The following is a 26,587-nucleotide window of genomic DNA, read 5'->3' as shown; positions in this document are numbered from 1 at the left end:
GCACAAGCCTTTCATCCCAGAATTCAGGAGGCAGAGGCAGGTGGATCTCTGTGAGTTCAAGGCCAGCCTGGTCTACAGAGTGAGTTCCAGGACAGCTACCGCTGTTACACAGTTGTTTAAATAAACACAGACATTGTAAACTCCTTTCTGTATTATCAGCTATCAACACAGACACTGCAGAGAAAAAGAGCCCTTACATCAGTACTCTCATTGCTGGTGTTCTCTTCCCGTTTTCTCTCTTCCTCTTCCTGTTCAAGTTCTTTAATGCTTTCTTCCAGAACATTGGGCCAGAAATCACCTTCAAAGTAGGGTAACTCCTTTGCACTTGTTAATCGATCTTCAGTAGCTTGTTTTAAAATATCCTGTTGAAAAAAACAAAACAAAAAAACCCAAGGAAGTAATTAGGAATTTCAAAGAACAATTAGGAATTTCTATGCTTTATTTTTTTTCTTTTTTTTTTTTTCTTCGAGACAGGGTTTCTCTGTGTAGTTCTGCGCCTTTCCTGGAGCTCACTTGGTAGCCCAGGCTGGCCTTGAACTCACAGCGATCCACCTGGCTCTGCCTCCCGAGTGCTGGGATTAAAGGCGTGCTCCACCACCGCCCAGCAATGCTTTCTTTTCTTAAAAAGCTTTCATTGTATGGCAAAAATGAAAATGTCCTTCAGGGCACATTCCAGAGAAACATTGAGAACACATTTGACATTGTACCAATATATTTCCTTCTTTGAGGCAGGTTCTCATTGTGTACCCTTGGCTGGCCTGGAGCTCATTATGTAGACCAGGATGGCCTCAGAACTCACAGAGATCTACCTGCTTCAGTCTCCTGAGTGCTAGGATTAAAGGCATACCTCACCATGCCTAGTTCTTTTTTGAGACATGTTACTACATAGCCCAGGATGTTCAGGAATTCCCTATATAGATGAGATTTGTCCGTCTCTGCCTATTCACTGGTAAAGGCACACACCACCATGTCCTATCTACGTTAGATTTAACTATTAAAAAATAAGATATATTGATTTTTATCTTATATGAATATTTGGCCTGCATGCGTTTGTGTGTACCATGCATGTGCCTGATGCCCACCGAGGACAGAAAAGGGAGTCAGATTACCTGAAGTCATAGATGAATGCTGAGCCACCACGTGGGTGTTGGAAACTGAATCTAGGTCCTCTGCAAGAACAAGGCCTCTAAATTGCTAATCCATCACTCCAGAGACCCATGATAGTTGTCTTAACCTCCTAATCCTCTTGCCTTGGTTTCTGATGTGAGATTATAGGCAAGCACTACCAGATTTTGCTGATGCGTAAGCCACCTAACACCTAGCTTTTCTTACTTTGAAAACTTCTGTATAAAACATATACTTTATCTGGGCGGTGGTGGCGCACACCTTTGAACCCAGCACTCAGGAGGCAGAGGCAGGCGGATCTCTTGAGTTCCAGTCCAGCCTGGGCTATAGAGTGAGTTCTAGAACAGGTGCCAAAGGTACACAGTACACAGAGACACCCTCTCAGAAAAACCAAAACCAAATAAAAAAACCTTTAATGAATTAAAAAATCTATTTTAATGAATTATCATAGTTATAGCAATTGCCCATTATAAGCCAGAACAGAAGACTTGTCAAAGAGAAGACAAAAATAGTAAGACTAATTCACTTCCATGTTCCAACTGACCTTGTAATCATGGACAATACGTTCTGACACAGCCTTGTCAAGCATCTTTTTGTACCATTCCTGTAGGCGCTTGGGCTTTGGGATCTTCTGATCGGGAGGATGGCAGTGGAAGATGTAGTCATCCCCTTCACTCGGTGGACATGCCCAAATATGCCCTGTTGTGTATCTAAAACACGAAGAAAAGGACATCAAGAAGATATCATTTGTGCTAGAGAAAGGCAGTGATACACTTTAAACCACAAGGTGAAAAAGCGTAGACACAAATGCTTACTAAAGAAGACCAAAACCCAGATCCAAATGCTTAGGAGCAACTTAAGCACTAAGAGTTCTCATACCACCTACTTGTTTTGAAAGGCCATGGAGGCATGTTGTGAATTTCATTTATAGAGGGGACGACAGTTCTTGATCCTAAAGCCTGTGCTTTAAGATCGAAAGGTATGTACTTTAAAGGCAAGAATACCTTCAGATCTTAACTTATAAATGAACTTGTACTCTCCAGCCCCAAGCCTCCCACATGCTGAATTTATAAGTGCACACCATCACATTCAACTTGTTTTCAGTTTTTTTATCCAAGTACAAAAGGATCAAGGAAAATTTTTATCTTTAAATGAGTAATATCAACAACTTTTTTTTTCCCCTCCAATTTTATGTGCATTGTTGTGAGGATGTCAGATCTCCTAGAACTGGAGTTACAGAAAGTTGTGAGCTGCCATGTAGGTGCTGGCAATTGAACCCAGGTTCTCTTGAATTGCTGAGCCATCTATCTCTCCAACCAATAACTTTTAATTCAAACTGAAAATACAAGAGTTTAACTAAACAAACTAGAACTAAAGGATCAGTGAAGTAGGTAAATATATAGTGACATCAGAGTCTTCCTATCACAGAGAATCTAACAGGTTCAAATCATAGCTTTACTATTTCACGACCAACACGAGAAAACCAAATATATACTTACACATTTCCACAACACATTGTTTTTAAAAGACAGCAGTTATTAATAGGCTTACCCCAATTTCTTGACATATTCTAAATATCCAATTAGGATTTCATGATAGACTGCAGTCCTCAAGCATTTAGGACGGAAGAAATGAACACTATCGAGGTAAGATATGTATACTCTCCTATATCAAAAACAGGGAGAGAAAAGTGTTCTATCACATATTAAGTTATTATTTACATGGCTAAACACATCTTCCTTCTTTCCTGTGCTCACTGCTATTTGTAAATTATCATAGGAAAAGCATAGATTGTGGCTGTGTGGGGACCAGAGTTGGCCATGGGGTCTACGTAATTTTTATCTGGTACATGCTATACACAATATCACGTTTCTGCCAGGTGAGCTTTTGTACTAGTTATAGTATGAACCCAATCCCCATGCTGTTCCCACCCTCACAAAATGAGAAGCTGGTCATGGTTAAGAAAGTCCTACCTTTGGTTGGGTGGGGGGCAGTCAGAGCCATACTCTTGAACATGCATGCCAAAGAAACACAAGTCAACACCATCGATTTCTTCAAAGGCAAAAAGGGCCTTGGTTCGGTATGGAAAAGATTCTGCCATCTCTCCACTATCTACAAACCTACACAGTTCAGATTGAAAGGAAACCACATATCATTCAGGTGGAAATTATCAACAGTGACTGAGCAAACGTAACTGTGGATCTATAAGAGAAGAAAAGGAAATTACTAGACACCTTGCTTTCATGCCTGGTTTCACCTCCACAGTTTTGTCAGAAGCATGAACAACCCTAACAGTGACCTCTCCTGATTCAGGGTGATTTTGTCGTCTTAGGAAGTCATTCACTCGATTTTCCAGGAAGGTGCCAAGTCTGGTAGATGGCAATCCTAGGAATATAAAAGTTAAAAGTTACCAAGGTGTGGCACTGGGCTCAGTTCCAAGTATTAAACAGTAGGAACAAAGTTACTATGGTTCAATTTTTTTACTGTCCATCTTGAGGTTCATCTATAAAACGGACGTATTTGATTTCTTTTTGGTAGCCCTGGCTGTCCTGGAACTCACTCTGTAGACCAGGCTGTTCTGGAACTCACAGAGACCCACCTGCCTCTGCCTCCGGGAGTGTGGGGTTAAAGGTGTGCACCACCATTACTTAGCTTGTATTTGATTTTTAATACTGTAAGGTAACTCTGCTATCCTATTCCTCAACACACAGGCTTATCTAAGGCCTGAAGGTCTCTGTAAATTACCTCTACACTGCCAAAGGAGGGAAACTGAGTACTAGTCACTTTTACACTTGGCCCACATTATGACCTGTGCCAGAACAGGAATAAATATAGGAATAAAGATAGAAAAAATTAACAAAAGTCTCTTTAAAAATATCAGATGTGGGGGCTGGAGAGATGGCTCAGTGGTTAAGAGCACTGACTGCTCTTCCAGAGGTCCTGAGTTCAATTCCCAGCAACCACAGGGTGGCTCACAACCATCTGTAATAAGATCTGATTCCCTCTTCTGGTGTACAGGCAAACTTGCAGAAAGAATGTTGTTTACATAATAAATAAAATAAATCTTTAAAAAAATTTTTTTTCCTAAATAGTTCAGTATGCTATAGAATTATTTCATGTTGGTTTAAAATTTTTGTTTCTTTCTTGAAACAAAAGAGTCTCACTACTTAGCCAAAGCTGGCCTCAAACTCAAGAGATCCAACTGCCTTTGGAATACAGGGATTAAGAGGTATGTGCTGCAATGGAGCAAGTTCCAACTCTCGTGGAACGGAGAGTTAAAATTGATGAATTTCAGCTGGTTTCATTTTCACTACTATTCAGGTATCTGGAATTAAAGGCATGAACCCACACCACTTGGCTATATTTTTTAAGCCAAATTTTTTTTACCTCAAATAATGATACTTACTTTTAGCAGAAAACTTATTTTCTTTCCTAGTGCGTGCAGTTTTCTTTAAACAGCCATCACAGACAAACCTAAATAAAATGTAAACGAGGACATTGCTTATACAACTACTACCACCACCGACTTGGTACAAGAATTCCTATATATGTAACAGTGTACAAATAGCTTTTAGAAGGCAGGCTTGGGAGTTCTAGCTGAGAGAGACAGAGAACAAACTATAATCTCAACTGGGAATGGGAGACAGCAAGATCATGAGCAGCTGCTGGCCAGGCTGGGCTACAGTGAGACCATCTCAAAAAAACCACCACTAACAAAACAAAGGACCCTTTCCCTTTCCTTAGGTTTCTGTGCTACACTTTTATAATGCCAGCACCTGAGAGAAGTGAGTTGGAGGGTATTCTTGATTATACAACAAGTGTGACACCAATCTATGTTTCTTCACACACACAATCCAAACCCCCTACCCCCACCATTTCTATAAATATACACTAGGCAAGTTCCCTACCACTGAACTGCATCCCTCAGCTATTATACTCAGGCTGGTCTTTAACTCTCAATTTCCCCATGCATATTTAAAGACAAATTACAGTGAAAATTTAAAGGTAATCATTGACAATCACTATTGGCAATTTTCAGATAAATTAAATGACATTTTCCATTTCTTTCATCTGCTTAGCTATATCAACAATTAGTCTAGTAAGGGAACAATACACAGTGAGTAGATCCTACCCACTACAACATAATTTTGACTCTCTAACTTGTTTTTCCTGGGAAATGAGAGGTATCCTTTCTGAATCTCATTTGACATCCTCTGCGTCTATACCATAGTACAGCTATGTAACTTACTGGTCCTACACTCCCACCAAGAGTCATTTAGTAGACCATTACAGCTAGGATGTTTCATAAAGGAGGTATTCCTTGGCTTTATATCACCACTTGTACACTTTTAAAGATTGTAGTATCAGTAAGCATTTCCAAGTCTGGCACATTTAGTTATAGCTAACAGTGGCTTTAATCTCAGCATTACATTTCCTTCCTTTCTTTTATGGAGACAGGTTTTCACCATATTGTTCAGATTTAAGATTTATTTTTTTAAAAATATGTATGGATAGCTGCCTACCAAAGGTTGAGAGCTGAGAGGTGGGTGCCACACCTGTGTAGGCATTACAAGTGTTTTGGATGTCCTAACACTTGGGGTGCTTTACTCAGTGAGCCAACTCCTCAGCTGCTCTTTAAAGTTTTAAAATGGTTTTGGACTGATCCTTTTCCAATCCAAAGAGAAAAAAGTTTCGGCAGTGTTAGGATAAAAAAGCCCAGGGCCTACTGGGCAACGGTGGCGCACAGCTTTGATCTCAGCACTCAGGAAGGAAGAGCCAGGTGGATCTCTGAATTCGAGTCCAGCCTGGTCTACAGAGCAAGATGCAGGACAGGGAGAAAAACAATCCAGAGCCTAACTTGTGGCAAACATGCTGTAACAGTAAGCCAGATTCTGAGCCCAAAGAAAATACTTAGAAGATTGTAACTTTATTCAGGTAGGTGATGCACACCTTTGATCCTAGCACTCAGAAGGCAGGAGGAGGAGGGTTCTCTTGAATTTAGGGACAACCTGGTCTACATAGCATGTTCCTAGCTATAGAGAGCTACATAGTGAGACCCTAACTTGAACAAAACCAAACAATAATTCTGAACACATAATACAGTCATGGCTAAGAATGCTCATGAAAAGAAAACAACATTTCTGCCAATGTCCTACGCCTCACCCAGACGGCCAGATTATCTCATGATGAAGGACACAGATCTGGTGCATCTTTCTTCCACATTCTGTGCACTCAACAAACCTAGAAATAAAAAGTATCAATTTCTAAGATTGATCTCAAATCATCACCAAATGAAATGTTCAGTATCTCCTGTAAATTCTAACAATTTATGCTTGCTAGCAAGCACTCTACCACTGAGCTAAGTCCCCAACCCGAGGCACCTGTACTTTTCAGTGCTTTAGGCTCAGAAAGCCAACCTGTGTCTAAGGGATTCTCTATACGCACTGGAAATGCAGAGAAGAGAGAGCTCAGCCCTAGACAGGAGTAGTAGGACACTCAACAGGGAACACTGAATGCACACTAAGGGCAATAGCCTTAGTGCCTAAATGTTTCTGCTTACTATTAACTAGCTATTAACATTTATGACATGCAAATTTTAGCATAAGAATATTAAGTCATCTTGGAAAAAAGGCCCAGAGTGTACTAACAATTCATGGGAGACTACTTACAGTTCAGGATCCAACGTGTCATTTTTTCTCTTGGAAAATTGTTCTTTATTTATTGTACTAAGGAGAGAAAATGGATATAATGAGAAAAAAATACACACAAATAACTACTTGAATATATAGCAATCTGAATGCTGTTTGAATAAATTTCATTTTCTGTATTTCTTGGGCCATAGAAAATTTAGTTGCATATAAGAATGTTCTACAGTACCTCGTTGCTTTGCAAACGGGATCTTATTATGTAGCTAAGGCTGGCCTTGAAATCAGAGCTCTCCAGGCCTCTGCCTCGTGTTATCATGGCTGCCTCTTCCCCTTTAAAAGTCTGGTTCACTATACAGTATACAGGATGCACTTTGTATTATCTGCTGTTCCCACATTGTGAACATGGTGGTTATAAACTATTTAAGAATAGTTTTTGCCAGGCACAGTGGTGCACATCTTTAAGCCCAGCACTCAGGAGGCAGAGGCAGGGGTTTGAGGCCAGCCTGGTCTACATAGTGAGTTCAAAGACAAGCAATGGTATGTAGGGACCATGTCTTTAAAAAACAAACAAACAAACAAACACACACAAGAATAGTTCTATTTGGGAGGCTGAGGATGGAGAATTGCCTGGAGTTTGAGGCTAGTCTAGAATACAGAGTAAGATCCTCTCCTCACTGCCACTCCAAAAAGAACACAGAAACCAAACCAGTTGACAGGTACGTGCCAACAGTACCTCTAACCCCCATGTTCATGTTTAGAGGCAAGAGGATTTCAAATTAGTTACCAACCTGGACTACATAATGAGATCCTAGAAGGGTGGAATTTTAAAAAAAAGGGGGGGGGGGACCTACTCCTTCATTTTAGGAAGGAGGTTTGGTTTTAGGAACCAGATGATCAAGTCCTGTATTTTTAAGCAGTGGTGGAAACAGAGGCATACTTCAGATTCCTGTAGTTACCTCAGATTCAATATGAAGGACAAAAATTATTTTATTTCATAGTATTTATTTTCCATGACTTCACAGACTGACCTTGACATTTTGATACTATGGTTTTTCCTTACTAAACAATATCCGCATTTAAATGTTTCTTACATAAGTAAAAGCTTCAAGGTTCATTCACCTTCCTGTATGTCCTAAGAACTTGATAGGAGACTCTAAGACCAACAGCACCCAGAATGACATGAGAACTTTTACAAAATTCAGTCTCTTAGGCCCCTTATAGACCTGCAGAACCACGAAGGGAATTCTATACTTTCTAACCTTAGAGCCTTACTGATTTAAAGCCACTCTGTAATTCCAGGGGTCAAGTGTGCACATCCCTGACCATTACAGGGAAATCCCTCCCTAGTGTGGACTTCTCTCATTCTGCTAAGACTCAGAATGTCTTTAGGTTCCCAGCATCTGTTCTCCTACACCGTATTTCAATAGCAATTGAAAGGGAAAGTGTTGCTGTACAACATAAACTATAAAATTTCACCAGTTTGTCTCAGAGGCTTATCTCACTAGTACTGTTTCACTAACCCTGTAAGACACTATTTTTGTGGAATGCTCTCAACAGCTTCTGTTTATCATAGGTAAATATGAACCCATGGAAATTTTTAACAATTATTCCCCACTTCAAGACAGGGTTTCTCTGTTTAACAGTCCTGGCTGTCCTGGATCTCGCTCTGTAGACCAGCCTGGCCTAAAACTCACAAAGATCCACCTGCCTCTGCCTCCCAAGTGCTGGTATTAAAGGCACGTACCACCACTGCCTGGCTATTCCAAGGAAATTTCAAAAGTTCACCTAAAAGTTCTTCATTAAGTTGTCTATTATGCTGAAATATGGCATTTAACTCTATGTTACAGAGACTAACAATACTAGTTGGCAGTTCAGGCCATGCGTTGAAAATTTTCTTGGTGTTTTTAACACTAAAAGCTTAAAAAACTACAAAGCCTCGGGAGGACTCATTTAAAGCTTTATATTAATTAAAGTCTATTCACTGGGCACTATGTTATCTGCAAGAAAATGTATAAGGGCAGTCAGTATGAGTGCAACCTCTGTCAAATTCAATATACTTAATAATCTTTCAATTTTTAGAAGAGAAGCTGTATTTTAAAAAACCCAAAACTTATTATTAAGATGACCATCCAATGCTCAGATATTTCTAAACTCAGCAACAGCTAACAGAACCTTGTTATGCCAACAGAATCTAGGATAAGTAGTCGGGTAGCCAGAAGACAGAGATAAGTACCTCTATGTGAGAGACTGCAACTGAAAATTAATAATTCATTTACCTTAAACTCATTTGTATTTAAATAGCTGGCTATGATTGGTGGATACAACGTTGGGGGGACAACAATCTGAGCTCACTTAAAAATGCCTGAGAACAACCACCTGAGAATGGAGAATCAAAAGAGCATTTTCAAAATAATGTAGTTACTTACGTTTGAGGCTGGGAAGGGTCATCCCCCAAAGAAACGCTCTCCCCTTGGATTTCATTGAAACACTTCTCACAGAAATGATACCTGTCGGCAAGAAGGCCATACTGGGGTGAACTGTTCCGTTCACACAACACAGCCCAAGCCAAGCAACGAAGCCACCAATCACAGCAGGCCAAGGAAGGGAACGGGAGCAGAGAGCAGGTCATCAACGGCGACAAGGACATTCAATGATGTAGATTTATGGGCCCCACAGTTTGGGTTTGTTTTGTTTTTTGTTTTTGAATTTTTTTTTTTTTTTTTTTTTGCAATCAAAGCCAAGTGCAGACAACGACAAGCATGAGGGAGAAAAAAAAAACAAAACAAACGAAGAAATGAGGGATTGCAAGACAACAACAAAAAACAAAAGCAAGACAGGACACCACAAAGCAGAAAGCCAAGGCAAAGCACATATTAGCAATAAATATCTCATTGGGATCCCAAGTAGCAAATGATTATAGCAAATAAAAATGAAGACCTTTCACTTAGACCCATACTGCTTGATTTTACTACCCAGTGCTATTCTAAACAACCCTTCTTTAAAAAGCAGTTAAACACCAATATGTTGACACTCAGGAAGCAGAGGCAGGTGGATTTCAGTTAGTTCCAGGCCAGCAAAGGCTATAAAGTGAGACCCTGTCTAAAAATGAACATTTAAAAAAAAAACAAGCCGGGCGGTGGTGGCACACGCCTTTAATCCCAGCACTCGGGAGGCAGAGCCAGGCGGATCTCTGTGAGTTCGAGGCCAGCCTGGGCTACCAAGTGAGTTCCAGGAAAGGCGCAAAGCTACACAGAGAAACCCTGTCTCGAAAAACCAAAAAAAAAAAAAAAAAAATTAAAACAAAACAAAACAAACAAAAAAAAACAACTAAGAAAGCACTCATTATAGCCAGTGAGTGATGTATTTCAAAAGAAGTCTATTAAGGTAATACTAAAACATATCCTGGTATAAGATGAACACTGTAGACTGCTGTTAAAGACCCAAAAGTGGGTGGGGTGTGGTGGCACAAGCTTTTAGTACCAGCACTCTGGAGGTAAAGGTAGGCAGATCTACTTGAGTTCAAAGCTAGCCTGGTCTCAGTTCCAGGACAGTCACACAGAGAAACCTTGTCTCAAAAAACAATAGGAAAAAAAAAAAAAAAAGTCCAAAACTGGCCTACAAGTTAAGATTTGAACAAGAGAAAATTTCCTATCAGCTGTTACTTGCATCTTTAATAAACGGTGATTTTTATCACAACATTTGACCCCTTTTCCCCTAGATTTCAAGGAGTAAAATGAACAAATCTAGACTCTATCTATATTTAGAAAGTAGCATTAGAAGCCACTTTCCTATAAATAAAAAATTAGGAGAATTCTCAAAGCTGGAAAAGAATCTGTAGCTCACAAGTTCAACCAACAGGCCACCCCAGAGCTGGCAGCATTAAGCAAGAACAGGGGCAGACACTGCTTGGCCTTGCTGTTCTACTGCACGCCGACGCCAGGAAGAAACACTAGAGGAGTTCTGATGCAAGCAGGCCAATTACTACCAACAGGAGACTGACTGCTCATGATCAAGTGATTAGTGAATACAACTAAGGTGATCACAGCCACTGGGCAAGACAAAAGGCAGTGAAAGCAGCACATCCAAGTCTCTGTACAGAAAAGCCCTATGTATTTTCTTCTCGTATTTTCTTTGTCTTTTTTCAGACAGGGTCTCATTCAGTCTAGGCTCATATCTCATTTTTACTTATGTAGCCAGCCAAGGATAACTCCGAAGTGATCTCCCTATCCCTACCTCCCGAGTGCACGGATTATAGGCATGAACTCTGTTTATGAAGTGCTAGAGTCAATCCTAGGGTTTAATGCATGTTAGGCAAGTACTCTACTAATTAACTATACCTCAGTTCTGGGAAATTTCTTTCTTTCTTTTTAAATTTGCCTGACACAACAAAACAATGTAAATATTTTGGAATACTTTTTACATACAATCCAAAAATAAGAAACTAGGTTAAGAAAAGGTCCATAGAACTTGTAAAGCTTTTTCACTAGAAAATACTGTAATTCTGCAAACAAAAACAAAGAACAGAATATATGCTATACAGAGGTTTTCAAGCAGGTAACATATAAACCACAATGTATTCGTGTGTGTGCCAGCACATCTGGATTGCATGCACTTTATATACAAGGATACATGGACCACGGTCCACACAAGGTTGAGCGTACCTGTTCTGGTAACTGTAATATGTAGCATCACGTGGGATTGTGCACAACTGTTTGCCATAGCAACACAGTGTCTGTGGAGAGAACTCCAACTGAAAAAGAAAGTATTTGTTTAAGAGCACAAAGCCCTGAAGTACAAGGCAAAATAGTCATAAGGGCAAATCAAAACAAGCTCATCTCTCACTTAGGTAAATCACAATTAGCCACTTCAGCTTATAAAAACCACCACAAATTTACTACACAGTTTCACCAGGCTGAGCAGGTATATCTGTCCAGCACTATTTCCAGATACCTATAGGCAACATGGGACTTAACACAAGAACTGTGAAGAGCAGGATAAGTACCACATGTGGAACAAGGTGGACCTATAGGTAAACAGAACAAAGCTCCTACTACTCCATGAGCTTAGTCTGATGATTCAATATTCTAGATGGTCAGCTCTGCCACATAATTCTCATCCATGCCAAAAATATCTTCACAGAAAGCACATTCCACATAAACAGACATTATTGTGTGTACAATAAATAAACACCTTAAGAGAAAGGGCCTGTTGGGGTCGGGATAGGTAAAGTGACTCAATAATGTGTTTTGAAATCTTTAGCAACATGAGAAAAGGGAAAAGAGGAGAAAAGATGGGGAGACTCTATCAAAGTCAAAAACAGGACTTTGGAGTTGGGGATTTAGCTCAGTGGTAGAGCGCTTGCCAAGGCCCTGGGTTCAGTCCTCAGCTCCAGGGGGGAAACAAAACACAGGATTTTTTTCCCCCTCTGAACCATGGTTTCTTTGTGTAGCCCTGGCTGTCCTGGAACTCACTCTGTAGACCAGGCTGGCTTTGAACTCACAGAGATCTGCCTGCCTCTGCCACCAGAGTGCTGGGATTAAAGGTGCCACCACCCAGCAAGAAAGAAGATTATTTTTAATCCAAGTCACAACTAGATTCTAAGAACCCTAGAAGTTAAAGGCAGGTCTGAAAGCTACATCTTACCTTTCTGCCACAACAATATCCAAGGCTTTGCATGACTGGGTCGATTTCTTGTTCAAACACCTCAGACAATTTGGAGCAATATTTGTATACCCTTGATGTTTTGCGGTTATATAACCAGGCATTGTTGAACATGAGCCAAATGTCATCTATATATTGCCAGGGCTCTTGGTACTGTCCAGTATCTAACTTCCTCTTGATGGTAGAAAGATCCATGGGGCTCTTCACAATATCAAAATAATCCTAGAAGTATAAGCAACACCACATCACACACTCATGAGCAGGGTATTTAGGGAACTATCTTCCTATTATCATCATTAAATTTCCACATAATATTGTCTTCATATGTCTACTTCCCAAAAGTTGATTGAAGTCTGTCACTTCTTTAACGTATTATTCTACAAATATAGGAAGAGGCTATGAGGACTGAGAGACTCTCCAAACAATGGGTCCAGATAGTTTGTCACATATATACAGTTGAACAAAACATCTTTAAATCTGGAGTACTAGAAGGGACCTACAAATTAGTGTTCGAAGGTAACAACAACAACAAATCCTAAATGAACTTGTGCCCCTGAAAAATACGCCAATACCCTATCTGATAGCACTTACTAAAATCCTTGAGCAAAACCTGCCAACAACTTGAGTGTATTATTTTGCAAAACTAATTTTGGCAGGGCATTATTGCAAATGCCTTTAATCCCAGCACTTGGGAGGCAGGCAGGAAGATTCCCTGAGTATGAAGTAAATCCGGTCCACATAGTCAGTTCCAGGCCAACGTGGGATATACAGTGAGACTCCCCAGCCCACTCTTATCTCAAAAATAAATCAAAACAACCCAAACAAATAACCTTGGGGTTTAGTTAAAGTGGGGAAACAGACACTGACAAATGCCTTAGCAGTTAAAAGTTGGCTGCTCTTACAGAGGACAGTTAGGCTGTCTGCACTCACATGGTGGCCCACAACCATTTTAACTCCAGTTCCAGGGGAATGAACACCCTCTTTTGGCCTCTAGGAACGAGGCACCCCTGTGATGGTTATATACATACAGGCAAAAACTCATACACATAAAATATAAATAAATCTTCAAAACTAAGGGGTTCATCTTACTGTTGTGATCTGCAGCTGTTCAAATGATAGTAAATTGTTGACCCAAAAATTGCACCTTTAAGTACACACCAAAGAGAAACTGAAGTCTATAGACACTACTGTAATCTTAGTGCTAGGACGCAGAGGGAGGACTTAAAAGTGCAAACGTAACTCCGGTATAAAGTGAGATACTCTCAAAACCAAACAAAGGGGGAAGCAGCACTGTACACAGTTGTTTTAAAGTCCTCTTATTCTCCACAGCCAAAACTGGAAATGACCAAATGCCTGTCAAATACACATACACAGAAAATACAGTACCATCAACATAGCTGAATATTAGATGATGAAAAGGAAGCACTGAATGACCCAATCCTCATTCCCAACACCATAAAATCCAACCAACTCACCATTCCATAGTGTCTTTGAAAAGAAGACAGTCAAAATGTAGTGTATTTGTACGCTTCAAGTTAAAGAAAAAAAACAGAATAGAAGAAATCTATTCTGCCAGCAGAAACAGGCTGCGCTGCTAAGATTTGGAAATTAAGAGTGCTGTGGCTAGTGATTTTAATGGATGTGGGGTTTGTTTTGGGGAGGTTATGAAAAGGAATTAAAAGCGTGGTGATAGTTTTGTAACAGTAAATACACTAAAACTTGCGTATTTTAAGTAGGATACATTCTGTATCATGTGAATCATGTGCCAAATAAAGCTGTTTCTCAATTTAAAAGGAAATACAAAAATATCAAATACTTACAGGGATTCCTAGAAGCTGTGGGTCTACAGGCTGACGAAAGGGAAGGGATTCTGGGTCCTGACGGTAAAGTGCCTCCAATGTTGGCATCAGAGCCTGGCGTAATTCTTCTGGTTTGAAAACTTAAAGGAGAATCCATTTGAAATCAGTTATTGACTGAGCAAAGGGATTTTAAAAATATGTGCAAGTTACAGAACATAAAAGTGGCATTGTCCTCAGAGAAACTTGATTAAGGGCTCACTTTCTGATTACAATTCCCATTCTGCTTTAAGCACAGCCTGCAAAACAATAGAACTGTCACTACCTTTACTAGCGATTTCACTTTTCCAGCTGCAGATTTATTGAGAACAAACTCAGTCAAACAGAAACAGAATCAAAAACTCCTAAAAACACAGACTTCTCAAAGTAACAGTCCAAAAGATGTTCATGTTAGAGAGGGGTCTGTCAAGCAGAACTGAAGAAAGACATCTTCTCTGAGTGCTACGGGAGCACATGGCCCCACTCCTAGCACTGGGCGGGATAAAGCAGGAAGATCTTTGAAGTGAGGCTGGGACAGTGAGAGCTCCAGGACAGTCTAAGTACATACAAGTCCCTGCTGAGAAGTAAGACTGTAGGGCAGAGCAGATCCATACAATGAAATCAAACCAATCACCAAGGTGGGGAGGAAAGAAGAAGAAAAAGCACTTTTTATGACACCAATATTTAACAGTTCAGAATTGAGATCTGGTTTCTTACACCTAAAACAACAGAAGGCATTGAGGAAGAGTCGTTAATTAATAGGGATGATACTTGATAGAACTGAGGGGAAAGATATGTTCATTATTTAGATGAAGCATATTAGACTTAAGTCTTGATTTGCATAAACCAAAAGGAATCCAAGCCACAAAGAGTTCAAGAAACAACTGATAGTCAATGTTTTAAAATTTTTTAATTATATTTATATTTGTCTTGCATGCACTTGTAGAGGACAAAGAACAATTTGTAGGCATCATCACTCTCTTTCCAGCATGGCTGGTGTGTGTGTGTGTGTCTGTGTACGCCTGCTTGTAGATCAAGAGTCAACCTTGCGAGTTTTTGTCAGAGGTCAATAACCTTGATTTTGGCTTTTTTTGATAGTTCATTTTATGTGTTAGTATGTTTGCGTAAGGTTATATGAACTCTGCGTGTGTGTGTTGTGTGTATGTATGTGTGCTGGAGCCTGAGGAAGACAAAAGTGTTTGGTCGAGAACTAGGTTATAGGTGGTTATAAGCTGCCATATGGTTGATGGAAATTGAATCAGGGTCCTCTATACCAGCAGTTGACACTGTTTTGTTGGTATTGTATTTTTTATTTCTTGTGCACTGTTGTTTTGTCTGCATGTATGTCTGTGTGAGGGTGTCGATTCTCTGAAACTGGAGTTACAGATAGTTGTGAGCTGCCATGTGGTAGCTGGGAATTGAACTCAGGTCCCCTAGAAAAGCAGCCAGTGCTCACTCTATAACCACTGAACAATCTCTTCAGCCCCAATTAAGCACTCTTAACTCTCACCACTCTACCTCACCCTCTGCCAAAACAGTGTGCTCTACTAAGATCTGACCCCGAATCTACTTTTCCAGTGCTCGGATTATAAGGGTACCAAAATGTCCAGCTTTGAGACAAGGTCTCACTGTTTAACGCAGCCTTTCCTGCCATTTGCTGTGTAGTCAACAAGGCAGTCCCTGAATTCAGAGATTCATCTCCCTTTGCCTCCTAAGCACTAGGTTATCTACACAAGTGCTAGGAAACAAATTCAGATGTTCACTGCCAGTGGGGCAAGGATTTTACCCAATGCACATCTCCCTAGTTATAACTTACTCTTCTTCTTTGACTGTCCAGGAGCTGGGGAGGACTGTGTAGCAGAGGTACTTGGCTGATCTTCTTCCTCTTTTATTTCAGTTTTTAACTCAGTGCCTCTCTCCTCTGTTTCTGTAGGTTCCACTTTACCATCTTCAGCTTTAACCTAAAATATAGGGCAGGAATTTTAAGAATTTCAAAGACACACCCAGGAACAAAACAGGACCATTACCATCACCTTATTTCCTCTCCATTATGGACACACATGAATCTCCTTTTGTAGCCGAACCCAACGGCTCTAGTCTCACCTCCTGAGTATCTTCAGGTTGAGCATCTGCTGGTTCTGGTTGGTCTACCTCCATTTTAACCTCCATTTTAACTTCCTGTGAAGGTTGCTTCTCGGGAATGGTCTGAGAATTCACTTCTGTGCTACTAGTAGATGGAGGGTTTGATACCTGGCCTTCCATGTTTACAGTTGGCTGAGAAAGCTGGAGAGGAAAAAGGAAAAGTATACACACACACACACACAAAAAAAAATGCCAATTATGCAATCAGAATTTAAATTTAAATTACACAGGACTAAGCACTTATGTTGGGAACAGTGTCACTGGACTCATTACTGTGTTGCTTCCTCCTTGGATCATTTTTAAGAATGGGCGATACAGGACTTGGCAATGCTAGCTGGTTGGCTTTACTTGAAACAGCTACCGAGGTGTTGTTGTTGTTGTTGTTGTTATGTGTTTAGGGGTGAAAGTTCCAAAGATGACTATTTCAGAGAAGCTCACAGCATTAAAAAATGACATTAAGTACAGTGCACTGGGTAAAGGTACCTGGTATCAATTCTACAACCTAGTTTTATCCCTGGGATTTATATGGTGGAAGAAGAGGACCCCTACAGGGTGTGTGTGTGTGTGTGTGTGTGTGTGTGTGTGCAAAATCAATGTAATTACTCCTGTAGGTTTTCAGTTTCATTTATCAGCACTGCAACTTAAATGGTTTCAATGTATCTTTTTTTTCCTTTTCTTTTCCTTTATTGCTGCTGTTGTTTTGTTTTTTGAGACAGAGTTTCTCTATGTTATAACTCTGGATGCCCTGGAACTCACTTAGGAAACCAGAGATCTGCTTGCTTCTGCCTCAAAATATAAAGTATATGTTAAACTAAGCGATGTGTTTTCAGGCCTCAGAACATCGTACGAAACAAAATGGTTGGTCAAAACTAACCAAAAATCTTCCAGCTTTCTCGACGATAGGTACTACCACAGGAAGAAAAAACAGGAAAAACCCCAATCAATTCTATTTATGGACAAAACACCAAGGGATAAAACAAAAGTGCAAGAAATGGTGCAGAAACACCCCTGGCGCTTAACTCATTCTACGGGCATCCAAGACACATCTGCTTACCGGAGTTGAAGGCTGAGGAGGCAGCAATGGTGCTGTTGGGGTAGGAACCGAGGCTGCTGTACTCTGCTGTGAGCGAGGCTGTTGCTGGGACTGCTCAGCAGCAGGAGCAGCAGGAAGTGAAGGCTGCACTTGGGGAGGAAGGTGTGTTGGTGGTGTAGGTGTCTGTCTCGATGGGGGATGGAGAGCTTGGGGCTGCGGCCCAGGTGGAATGGCAGGTGGTGTAGGAACAGGTGCTGGAATTGCTGTTGCTGGTGGCTGCTGAGTCCCTATGCTTGGGGGAGTATGATGAGGAGTAGGGGTACGACTAGGAACAGGAGAAGGCGAATTCTGATGAGCTTGTTGAGGCAGAGTGGAACAGTGAATATGGCTCCCTTGAGACCCTGGAGGCATTATAGGAGAGTTCACGGGGCAGGAAGAACTGGACATTTGTGCCTGTTAAAATGGGGAAAAAAAAAAGTTATTTACAAAGGCAAGGCATATATTATTTAGGACACAAAGTGATTATTAACAAACAATACCAAACTTCTTTATTTCTGAGATGTGGTCTCAGTATGCAGATCTAGCTAGCCTTGAACTAACAGATATCCATCCAACTTCCTCTATTTCCAGGACTAAGGATTAAAGGTATGCATACCTGGACACAATCAGAGTTTTCAAAGATGAAATGAAAGAGGAGACCTTTCAAAATCATACAGGTTAGAAACAAACTGTTTTTGAACATCATTGGAGGCCACACGTGTGAAAACTGGTATCAGCAGGAAATGATATTTGCCATTTAAGCCTGGAAACCTGAGTGCAATCCCCAGATCCCACATAAGGGTAGAAAGAGAGAACAGACTATACACACTGTCCAGCATGTGTGCCTATACCAGCACACATGCACACTAAGACATACATTTGATTAGTAAAAACATACTTGAGACACTGGTGCTTGACCACCGGGTGGAGCCAAAGGCATGTTTGTTACATTCATTCCTTGAGATGGAAACTGAGTCTGGGAGAGGAACTGGTTCTGGCTGGAAGCCTGCTGCATTCGAGGTCCATAGCCCATAGGCTGAAGAAAAACGAAACAAAACAAAAAACAAACCATAGAGTACCAATTGCTTCATTACAATTTTTCTACTATTATAATTAGTGATTACTTTTGTTCTGCTACCCAGATGTTTGAGTAGAGAAAGGGAAAAGACAATAGTTTGCGGAGGAGAAACATGATGAGTAAGTGGAAGAACGAACTACTTAAAAGCCAAGAATAACAGGCTCGTAACTACTAACATATCCCTCAGGAAACAGAGTGAAGGGCCAGAGGATGTTTTCATGGCAAACATTATCTAGAACTCTGACAAGAAAGAAGCAACTAATTACTTTCTTCCTGCTAGACAGTGAATTAACAACTTTGTGACCTCTTTGCTTTTACTACTGGTGCTCTAGCAGCACAAACTTAAGACTACTAAAAAAGAACAAAAACAAGTAAAAATCACATCACTACTGGCTAATGTGGTATTCATGGTCTGTAAATGTGCTAAGACTGTTATACTTCCTTTCTAAAATTGCCCCACGGGAATCCAAACCTTTAATAAAAGGAAATATGGAGAACTAAAAGACAGAAATGTAATCTAAAAAGCCACTTCTATCAATTAAAAAGGACAAGACTCTTAAACATGGCAGATTCATGAGATCTAACACGAATGCTAAAAAACTCCAAAGAGATTCTTGCAACAGTGGCATCCATGCCCTCCAGGCACAAGGAAAGCAGGACAGAGTGGATATGGAAAGCTGGTTGAGTGACAGAGTTTGCAGCTGGGGGGTGGCACACACCTTTAATCCCAGAACTTGGGGTGGCAGAGACAGGCAGATCTCTGAGTTCGAGGTCAGCTTGTTCTACAGAGTGAGTTGCAGACAGACAGAGCAGTTACACAGAGAAACCCTGATTGTAAAAACAAAACAAACAAAAGGAGTAACAAGATGCTTAGAATCTAGGAAGCAACTGTTCCTTCATCACCCTTGCAAAAGACAGTTCTCTGCCTGGAGGAGCAAGGACCTGTAGCAAAGTATAAAAGCTGCTAAATATTGAAATTCCAAACATGGGACACTACCGGATTCTGTCAGCTTTAGTATTTATTGCTTTTTTGTTAACAATTTTATTACACACACACACACACACACACACACACACAAAAAAAAAAAAAAAAAAAAAAAAAAAAAAAAAAAAAAAAAAAAAAACATACACGTCTCTGTGAGTGTTTGCCACATATGTGGATGCCTTCAGAGGCCAAAAGAAGATATCAGATCACCCATAGCTGGAGATACAGGCAGATCGGGCTGCCCAACATGGGTCCAGGCAACCAGAAGATGTTCTGCACCAGTATAATCTCAAGTCACATCCAGCTTAATATTATAATCTTAAAGTAAGTATGAAATGGGGCTGGAGAGATGGCTCAGCAGGTAAGAGCACTGACTGCTCTTCCATAGGACCCAGGTTCAATTACCAATACCCACAAGGCAGCTCACAACTCTAACTCCAATTCCAGGGGATCTGATACCCTCATACAGACATACATGTAGGCAAAACCCCAATGTACATTAAATAAATAATTTTGTTTGTTTGTTTTCTCAAGACAGAATTTCTCTGTGTAGTTTTAGGGCCTGTCCTGGATCTCGCTCTGTAGACCATGCCGGCCTCGAACTCACAGAGATCCTCCTGCCTCTGTGTCCAAAGTGCTGAGATTAAAGGCGTGTGCCACCAATGCTTGGCTAGATAAATTAATTTTTAAGTAATTTTATGAAAAAGTATTAAAGTAAATTGGCTATAAATCCTTAAGTGTTCAATAAATTAAAATACCATTATTCATTAGAAATATTCTTAACTATATTGGAAACTATGACACATATGAATTCAACTAAACTTTGACATATAGTGTCATAATTCAGCCATTAATTGACTAACTACAGAATTGTATTTATTCATGATATGATGACATCTACTTTCAAAATTACACTTGTTTGGATCCACATGCCATAGCAGGAATGGGGAGGTCAGAGGACTATTTACAGGAATCAGTTCTCTTTTTGTACCAGATGAGTCTAGGAGAGTGAATGCGGGTCATAAGTCTTGGAACAAGTGTCATTTTTAACTGAGCTATGTACCTAGGCCCACACAATTTTTAAAAATTGTATTTATGTATATATGCATTTTTCCCTGAGACAGGGTCTCTGTGTGCCTCAGGCTGGCCTTGAACTCCGAGATCTGCACGCCTCTGCCTCCTGAGTGCTGGGATTAAAAGCAAGCTCCATCACCAACTGCAGGAGTAATTCCACAAATGGAATTTCCTTTTTGCTTTGTTTTTTAACAGTGTGTAAGTCTGCATGTAGATGGATACTAGGTAGGCACTGTGTTAATACGAATGAGAAACATTTCCCATAGGCTTGGGCATTTAAACACTTCGTTTCCAGCTAGCGGTGCTATTTGGGGGAAGACTACGAAAGCTTCAGTAGGTGCAGCCTTTCTGGAAAAAGGATGTCAGTGTGTGTGGGCTGAGCTTATAGCCTTATTAATTCCCTTTCAGTTCAACTATCTGTTCCTTGTTTGTGGCTGAAATGTGCTCTCTCAGATTCCTGCTCCTACTGGCACACCTTGCATACCATTATGACTATCTAGACCCAGGAACCATAAGCGAAAATAAAACTATTCCTTCAGCTGCTTATCGTCATCATATTTTATCATAGCAACAGGAAGGTACCTTCCACTTTCTCTCCATATTATTTTTCTTTTAAAAATGTATTATTACCATTATTTTTTTAAAAATATATTATGTGCAAGTTTTCCTTGCATGTATATATATGCACCACATGCATGTCTAGAAGCCAAAAGAGGGTATCATATTCCCTAGAACTCTTTATAGATGATTATAAACCACCATATGAGATGTTGGCACAACTGAACCTGAATGCTATGCAAGAGAAACAAGTGTCCTCCAATTCATTTTAGAGACAGTCTCATATTGAACCTAGAATTCACATTTTGGGCTAGCCCATGAGCTCCAGGGAATCACCACGTTTAGCAAAGGAGTTATAAGTGTGTGCCACCATAGCCTGGCATTTATGAGCTGCTGGGGATATGGATGCAGTTGCTTATGCTTTCACACCATCTCCCCAGCACCTCTGTGTGATTTTCAGGCAAATCAGAGAAACAAAAATGAATTATGTTGCATTTTAATTTCTTCCATTCTACTTCTTTTTGTATTTAGCCCAGTGTGATAGCACACACTGGGCTAAATACAAAATCCCAGCACTTTGGAAACAGGAAGAGACAGGCTGGTCTACATAAAGAGTTCTAGGATGGTGGGGGCTACATAGTGATATTCTGTGTTAAAAACAAACAAAAAATTGAACTTATTTCCATCTATAAGTAGATACATACTCCTTAAGTGGAATTTGGCATGTTTTGTGGTGTTTTAGGTACCAACCCAGTCCTGAACACGTTAAACAGGTGCTACATCCCACAGTATATATTCAGCTGTAACTATGTCATATTAAAGACCAAACACAACAAGACTGTAGTATTAAAAAGGTCTCAGGCTGTCAAGATGAGTCACAAGTAAAGGCACTTGTCACCAAGCTTGACAATCTTGACTTTGACCCCTGGAACACACATGGAAGGACAGAGCTGGTTCCTGTAAGTTGTACATACTCAGACTTCTGAATGAACAAGGAAAAGACACACAATTACTCACAGAATAAAATGTTCTGCTTGGACAGACACAAACGTTAGTGGTTTTTTTGAGACAGGGTTTCTCTGTTTTATAGTCCTGGCTGTCCTGGAATTCACTCTGTAGACCAGGCTGGCCTCGAACTCTACCTCCTTGTGCTGGGACTACAAGCACGTGCCACCACCGTCTGGCTGGACATTAGTGTTTTTGAAGTAATAACAAAGAAAGAGATTTTTTTTTTTTAAGGTGTATAGGCAAACTAACCGGATTTAGTGCTCCAGACTGTGCCAACTGTCCATGGTGCTGAAGAGGAGAGGGTTGCCGGGGTCCAATAGGGGGCTGAGGCATATTCATCTGCCCAAACTGATTCAAACCTGTGATCACATGCAAAATATTACATTTCAATAATGTTGCTGAAGTTAATAACAAGACTTAAGTTTTAAGGTACAATTCTCATTTGCCCAGGAACAACAAAATAATATTAAAACCCTGAATCAATTTGTTTTAATCACAACAACCAAGCAAAGTCATTATTGCCTCCATGAGGATGTCAGGTCCCCTGGAACTGGAGTTACAGTGTGGGCAGCAGCTGGGAATTAAACCAGTGTCCTCTGGAACAACAGTCAATATACTTAATGTTTATTACTATTATCACACAACACACTGTGCTATTTATTTCTCCAGCTTGGAGCAAAGGCATTATTACTAAGTTACTGAACTAAATTTACAACATGTAGTAAATTACTACATTGTTTGTTAATTTTGAAATAGTATCACTCTATAGTGCTAGCTAGCATGGATATCCATCTATCCCCACCCACCCCCAAATGCTCAGACCCAGTCAATAAACTGATGATGATTATTGTACTGATTTTTTTTTTGAGACAGGGGTTCATGATGTAGTACCAGCTAGACTGGAATTTATCATGAAGAACAGGCATGATTTGAACTCACAAGCGTTCTATCAACCTGCCTCTGACTCTACAGTGCTAGGATTAAAGGTGAGCACTATCATGCCTGGCAATTAGTTGGTTTTCAATGGGTACTTGCTTATTTACTATGATCTACTCTTGGATCTGTCAGCCAACCTATTCATTGTCCCTTCTTTGATGATTTCCAATACAAGATATTTTCAAATTTCCAAAGCAGGTAATTATGGGACGTGCTGATGAATTAAATCAGGAACTAGGGTCAAGTGTCTGTTTTACATTAGGGACTCTTACAATCAACTATGTATTTTTTCAAAACGTACCAGGTTGTGGAGTTATCCGAGGCATCATCTGGTTTGGCACACTGCCACGGATCATAGCTGGATCAGGTAGAGGACCATCTGGAATGGAAGTTAGAAATAATTAGATATCTCCTTGCTTCTTGAAAACAACGAAATCCCATGAAATATTAGTAATAGCTTAGAGAATCTCTAGCCTCAATCTCAAAGAACAAAGGCTTTAACTCGACAAGAGTAAGAAGAAAGAGCCTCCATATTATATTAGACCATTCATTCTGTGCCTCTTAAAATATATCATTGAGGCTGAGTGTGGTGGTGCATGTCTTTAATCCCAGCACATAGGAGGCAGAGGCAGATGAATTTCTGTGAGTTCGAGGCCAGCCTGGTCTACAAAGTGAGTTCCAGGACAGGTTTCAAAGCTACACAGAGAAACACTGTCTCAGAAAACAAAACAAAAATACCAAATATGTGTATTTATATTTATATATATTTATATATAAATAAATTTTAAATGAGGTTAAAATATAAATATATTAATTTTGGTATCTTCTTGGATTCCTCTTCCAAGATTTCAAAAGGGTAGAGAAAGAATAGTTTTGAGCCGGGCGTTGGTGGTGCACGCCTTTAATCCCAGCACTCTGGAGGCAGAGCCAGGCGGATCTCTGTGAGTTCGAGGCCAGCCTGGACTACCAAGTGAGCTCCAGGAAAGGCGCAAAGCTACACAGAGAAACCCTGTCTTGAAAAACCAAAAAGAAAAAAAGGAAGAAAAAAAAAAAAAAAAAGAATAGTTTTGCGGGCCAGTAAGAAGTTACTTTTGAACCTGGCAACCTGAGTCTGATATCCAGGACCCACAGAGTGGAAGCACACGCCTTTAATCCCAACACTTGGGAGGCAGAGGAAAGAAGATCTCTGAGCTCAAGGCCAGCCTGGTCTACACAGTGAACCCCTTTGTGGTGGTCTGAATGAGAAGAGCCCTATATGCTCCTATGTGAATGCTTTTGCCTCCAGAGCGTGAACTATTTGGTAAAGACTAGGAAGTATGGCCTTGTTGTAGTAAGCATGGTCTCACTGAAGAACGTGTATCACTAGGGGTAAACCTTGAGGCTTTAAGTCTCTCTCTGCCTGTGGATCAGAATGTGAAGCTCTCAGCTACTGCTCATTCCAGTACCAGAAGTTTGCTTCCCACCATGATTGCAGACTAACCCTTTAAAACTGTCATACACGCCGGGCGGTGGTGGCGCACGCCTTTAATCCCAGCACTTGGGAGGCAGAGGCAGGTGGATCTCTGTGAGTTCGAGGCCAGCCTGGGCTACTAAGTGAGTTCCAGGAGAGGCGCAAAGCTACACAGAGAAACCCTGTCTCGAAAAACCAAAAAAAAAAACAAAAAAAAAAAAAACTGTCATACACAAGATGGTGGATGGCAGTGAAAACATGTAAGCTTGGCTGGGCGGTGGTGGCACACGCCTTTAATCCTAGGACTCGGGAGGCAGAGCCAGGCAGATCCCTGTGAGTTCAAGGCCAGCATGGTCTACATAGCAAGATCCAGGACAGGCACTAAAACTACACAGAAACCCTGCCGGGGAGGCGGGGGGTGGGGGTGGGGGGTGGGGAGCAAAGAAAAACATGTAAGCCGCCATTCCCTAGGTGTTACAATTTCAAAGGCTATCTTGGGCAGAGAAAATAAAAGTAATTATCAGGATACATCAATATCATACCCAGAAACCTTATATTTTTCCAAGTTTTAAAAAGAGGTATTATTTTATTCTATATTTCTTTTCTTCAAGACAAGGTTTCTTTGTGTAGCCTTGGCTGTTCTGGAACTTCCTCAATAGACCAAGCTGGCCTTGAACTCACAGAGATCCGCTGCCTCTTCCTCCCAGTGCTGGGATTAAAGGTGTGCACCACTGCCCCCCTGCTTTCTTTTCTTTATATTAAGTATAACAAAAAGTACTTACTAGTAGTCATTCCTGGTTGTTGCTGTCCCATGTTAGGTCCAGTATTCATAGAAACTGGAACCATGCCAGGAGCACTTGGTAGCATGTTCTGTTTCTGTAGTCTAGTCCTTCGTTTCTCTTCTAGTTCTTTCTGAATCTTATAGATCTTCTCAGCTAGGAGGTGGTAATACTCCGCCTTGAAATAAAATTTAAGTTAGAAAGAGGAAAAAACAAGAACTGAATAACAGAAAAACTGTACCAAGACCAAATACTGGTTTCATTGAAAATGCAGACAAGAACTGTAGGAGAGGCAGGCAGTCCTCTGAGTTCGAGGCCAGCCTGGCCTACAAAGTGAGCTAACGGACAGACAGGGCTACACAGAGAAACCCTGTCTTGAAAAACCGAAGTAAAACCAAAAATAGGCAGGAAAGTATGAAGACTCTAGTGTATCATACTTGCAATAACACGTGACTAGTAATTTTACTATGACATGACAAAATAAAATTAACTTCTATGACTGTATTTACAAAATACAAACTGGCAATTTATAAAGAACAGAAAGACCTACACTTTACTACCATTTTCTTTTTTAAATGTTCATTGTTTTTTTTTTTTTTTTTGCCTGCATGTACATCTGTATGAGGGTGTCAAAAGCCCAGGAAAAAGAGTTAAAGACAGGTATGAGCTGTCATGTGGGTGCTAGAAATTGAACCTGGGTCCTCTGAAAGAGCAGCCAGGGCTCTTAACGCCTGAGCCATCTCTCCAGCTCTTACTACCAATTTTTTGGTTTTTTGAGACAGGGTTTTTCTATGTAGTTTTGGTGCCTGTCCTGGATCTTGCTCTGTAGACCAGGCTCAGGGTTCCGCCTGGCTCTGCCTCCCTAGTGCTGAGATTATAAAGGTGTGCACCACCACTGCCCAGCACACTACCTGTGGCTGGAGTTTTCTCCAGTCCTGCCCGGCCCGCAGCTGCTCAGACCCAAATAAACACACAGACGCTTATATTAATTAAAACTGTTTGGCCTAATGGCTTAGGCTTCTGGCTAGCTAGATTTTACACTTAAATTAACCCATAATTCTTATTTATGTTTAACCATGTGGCTCGGTACCTTTTCCCAGTTCTGCCTTTACATCTTGCTTTCTCTGGCTGGAGACTCCTAACTCAGCCTTCCTGTTCCCAGAATTCTCCTCTCTCTTTGTCCAGCATAAAAAACTTCCTGCCTGGCTACTGGCCAATCCGCACTTTATTTATTAA

The 26,587-nt window shown here is 40.6% G+C and overlaps 1 protein-coding gene across 2 annotated transcripts in view; it reads right to left on the bottom strand.

Moving 5' to 3' along the window:
* Positions 1-26,587, bottom strand: part of Ep300 (EP300 lysine acetyltransferase) — a 71,299-nt gene that overhangs the window by 6,523 nt on the left and 38,189 nt on the right. Inside the window, exons 10-28 of one of the 2 annotated variants that reach the window (XM_006980188.4) lie at positions 25,355-25,529; positions 23,424-23,501; positions 22,436-22,545; positions 18,382-18,519; positions 17,466-17,897; positions 16,373-16,552; positions 16,086-16,230; positions 14,255-14,373; positions 12,417-12,656; positions 11,435-11,523; positions 9,200-9,280; positions 6,795-6,851; positions 6,289-6,366; positions 4,532-4,599; positions 3,360-3,510; positions 3,099-3,245; positions 2,677-2,790; positions 1,670-1,835; positions 198-362 (exon numbers count right to left, since the gene is read on the bottom strand). In XM_006980188.4, coding sequence (XP_006980250.2) covers positions 198-362; positions 1,670-1,835; positions 2,677-2,790; positions 3,099-3,245; positions 3,360-3,510; positions 4,532-4,599; positions 6,289-6,366; positions 6,795-6,851; positions 9,200-9,280; positions 11,435-11,523; positions 12,417-12,656; positions 14,255-14,373; positions 16,086-16,230; positions 16,373-16,552; positions 17,466-17,897; positions 18,382-18,519; positions 22,436-22,545; positions 23,424-23,501; positions 25,355-25,529 — 2,733 coding nt within the window. The remainder of the gene's footprint in view (positions 1-197; positions 363-1,669; positions 1,836-2,676; positions 2,791-3,098; positions 3,246-3,359; positions 3,511-4,531; positions 4,600-6,288; positions 6,367-6,794; positions 6,852-9,199; positions 9,281-11,434; positions 11,524-12,416; positions 12,657-14,254; positions 14,374-16,085; positions 16,231-16,372; positions 16,553-17,465; positions 17,898-18,381; positions 18,520-22,435; positions 22,546-23,423; positions 23,502-25,354; positions 25,530-26,587) is intronic. The other variant, XM_076556394.1, reaches the window with a different exon arrangement.

Source organism: Peromyscus maniculatus, chromosome 20 (genome assembly GCF_049852395.1).
Source record: "Peromyscus maniculatus bairdii isolate BWxNUB_F1_BW_parent chromosome 20, HU_Pman_BW_mat_3.1, whole genome shotgun sequence".
Lineage (NCBI taxonomy): Eukaryota > Metazoa > Chordata > Mammalia > Rodentia > Cricetidae > Peromyscus > Peromyscus maniculatus.
Note: the sequence above shows the minus strand (reverse complement) of the source record. Positions and strands in the feature narration are given on the sequence as shown.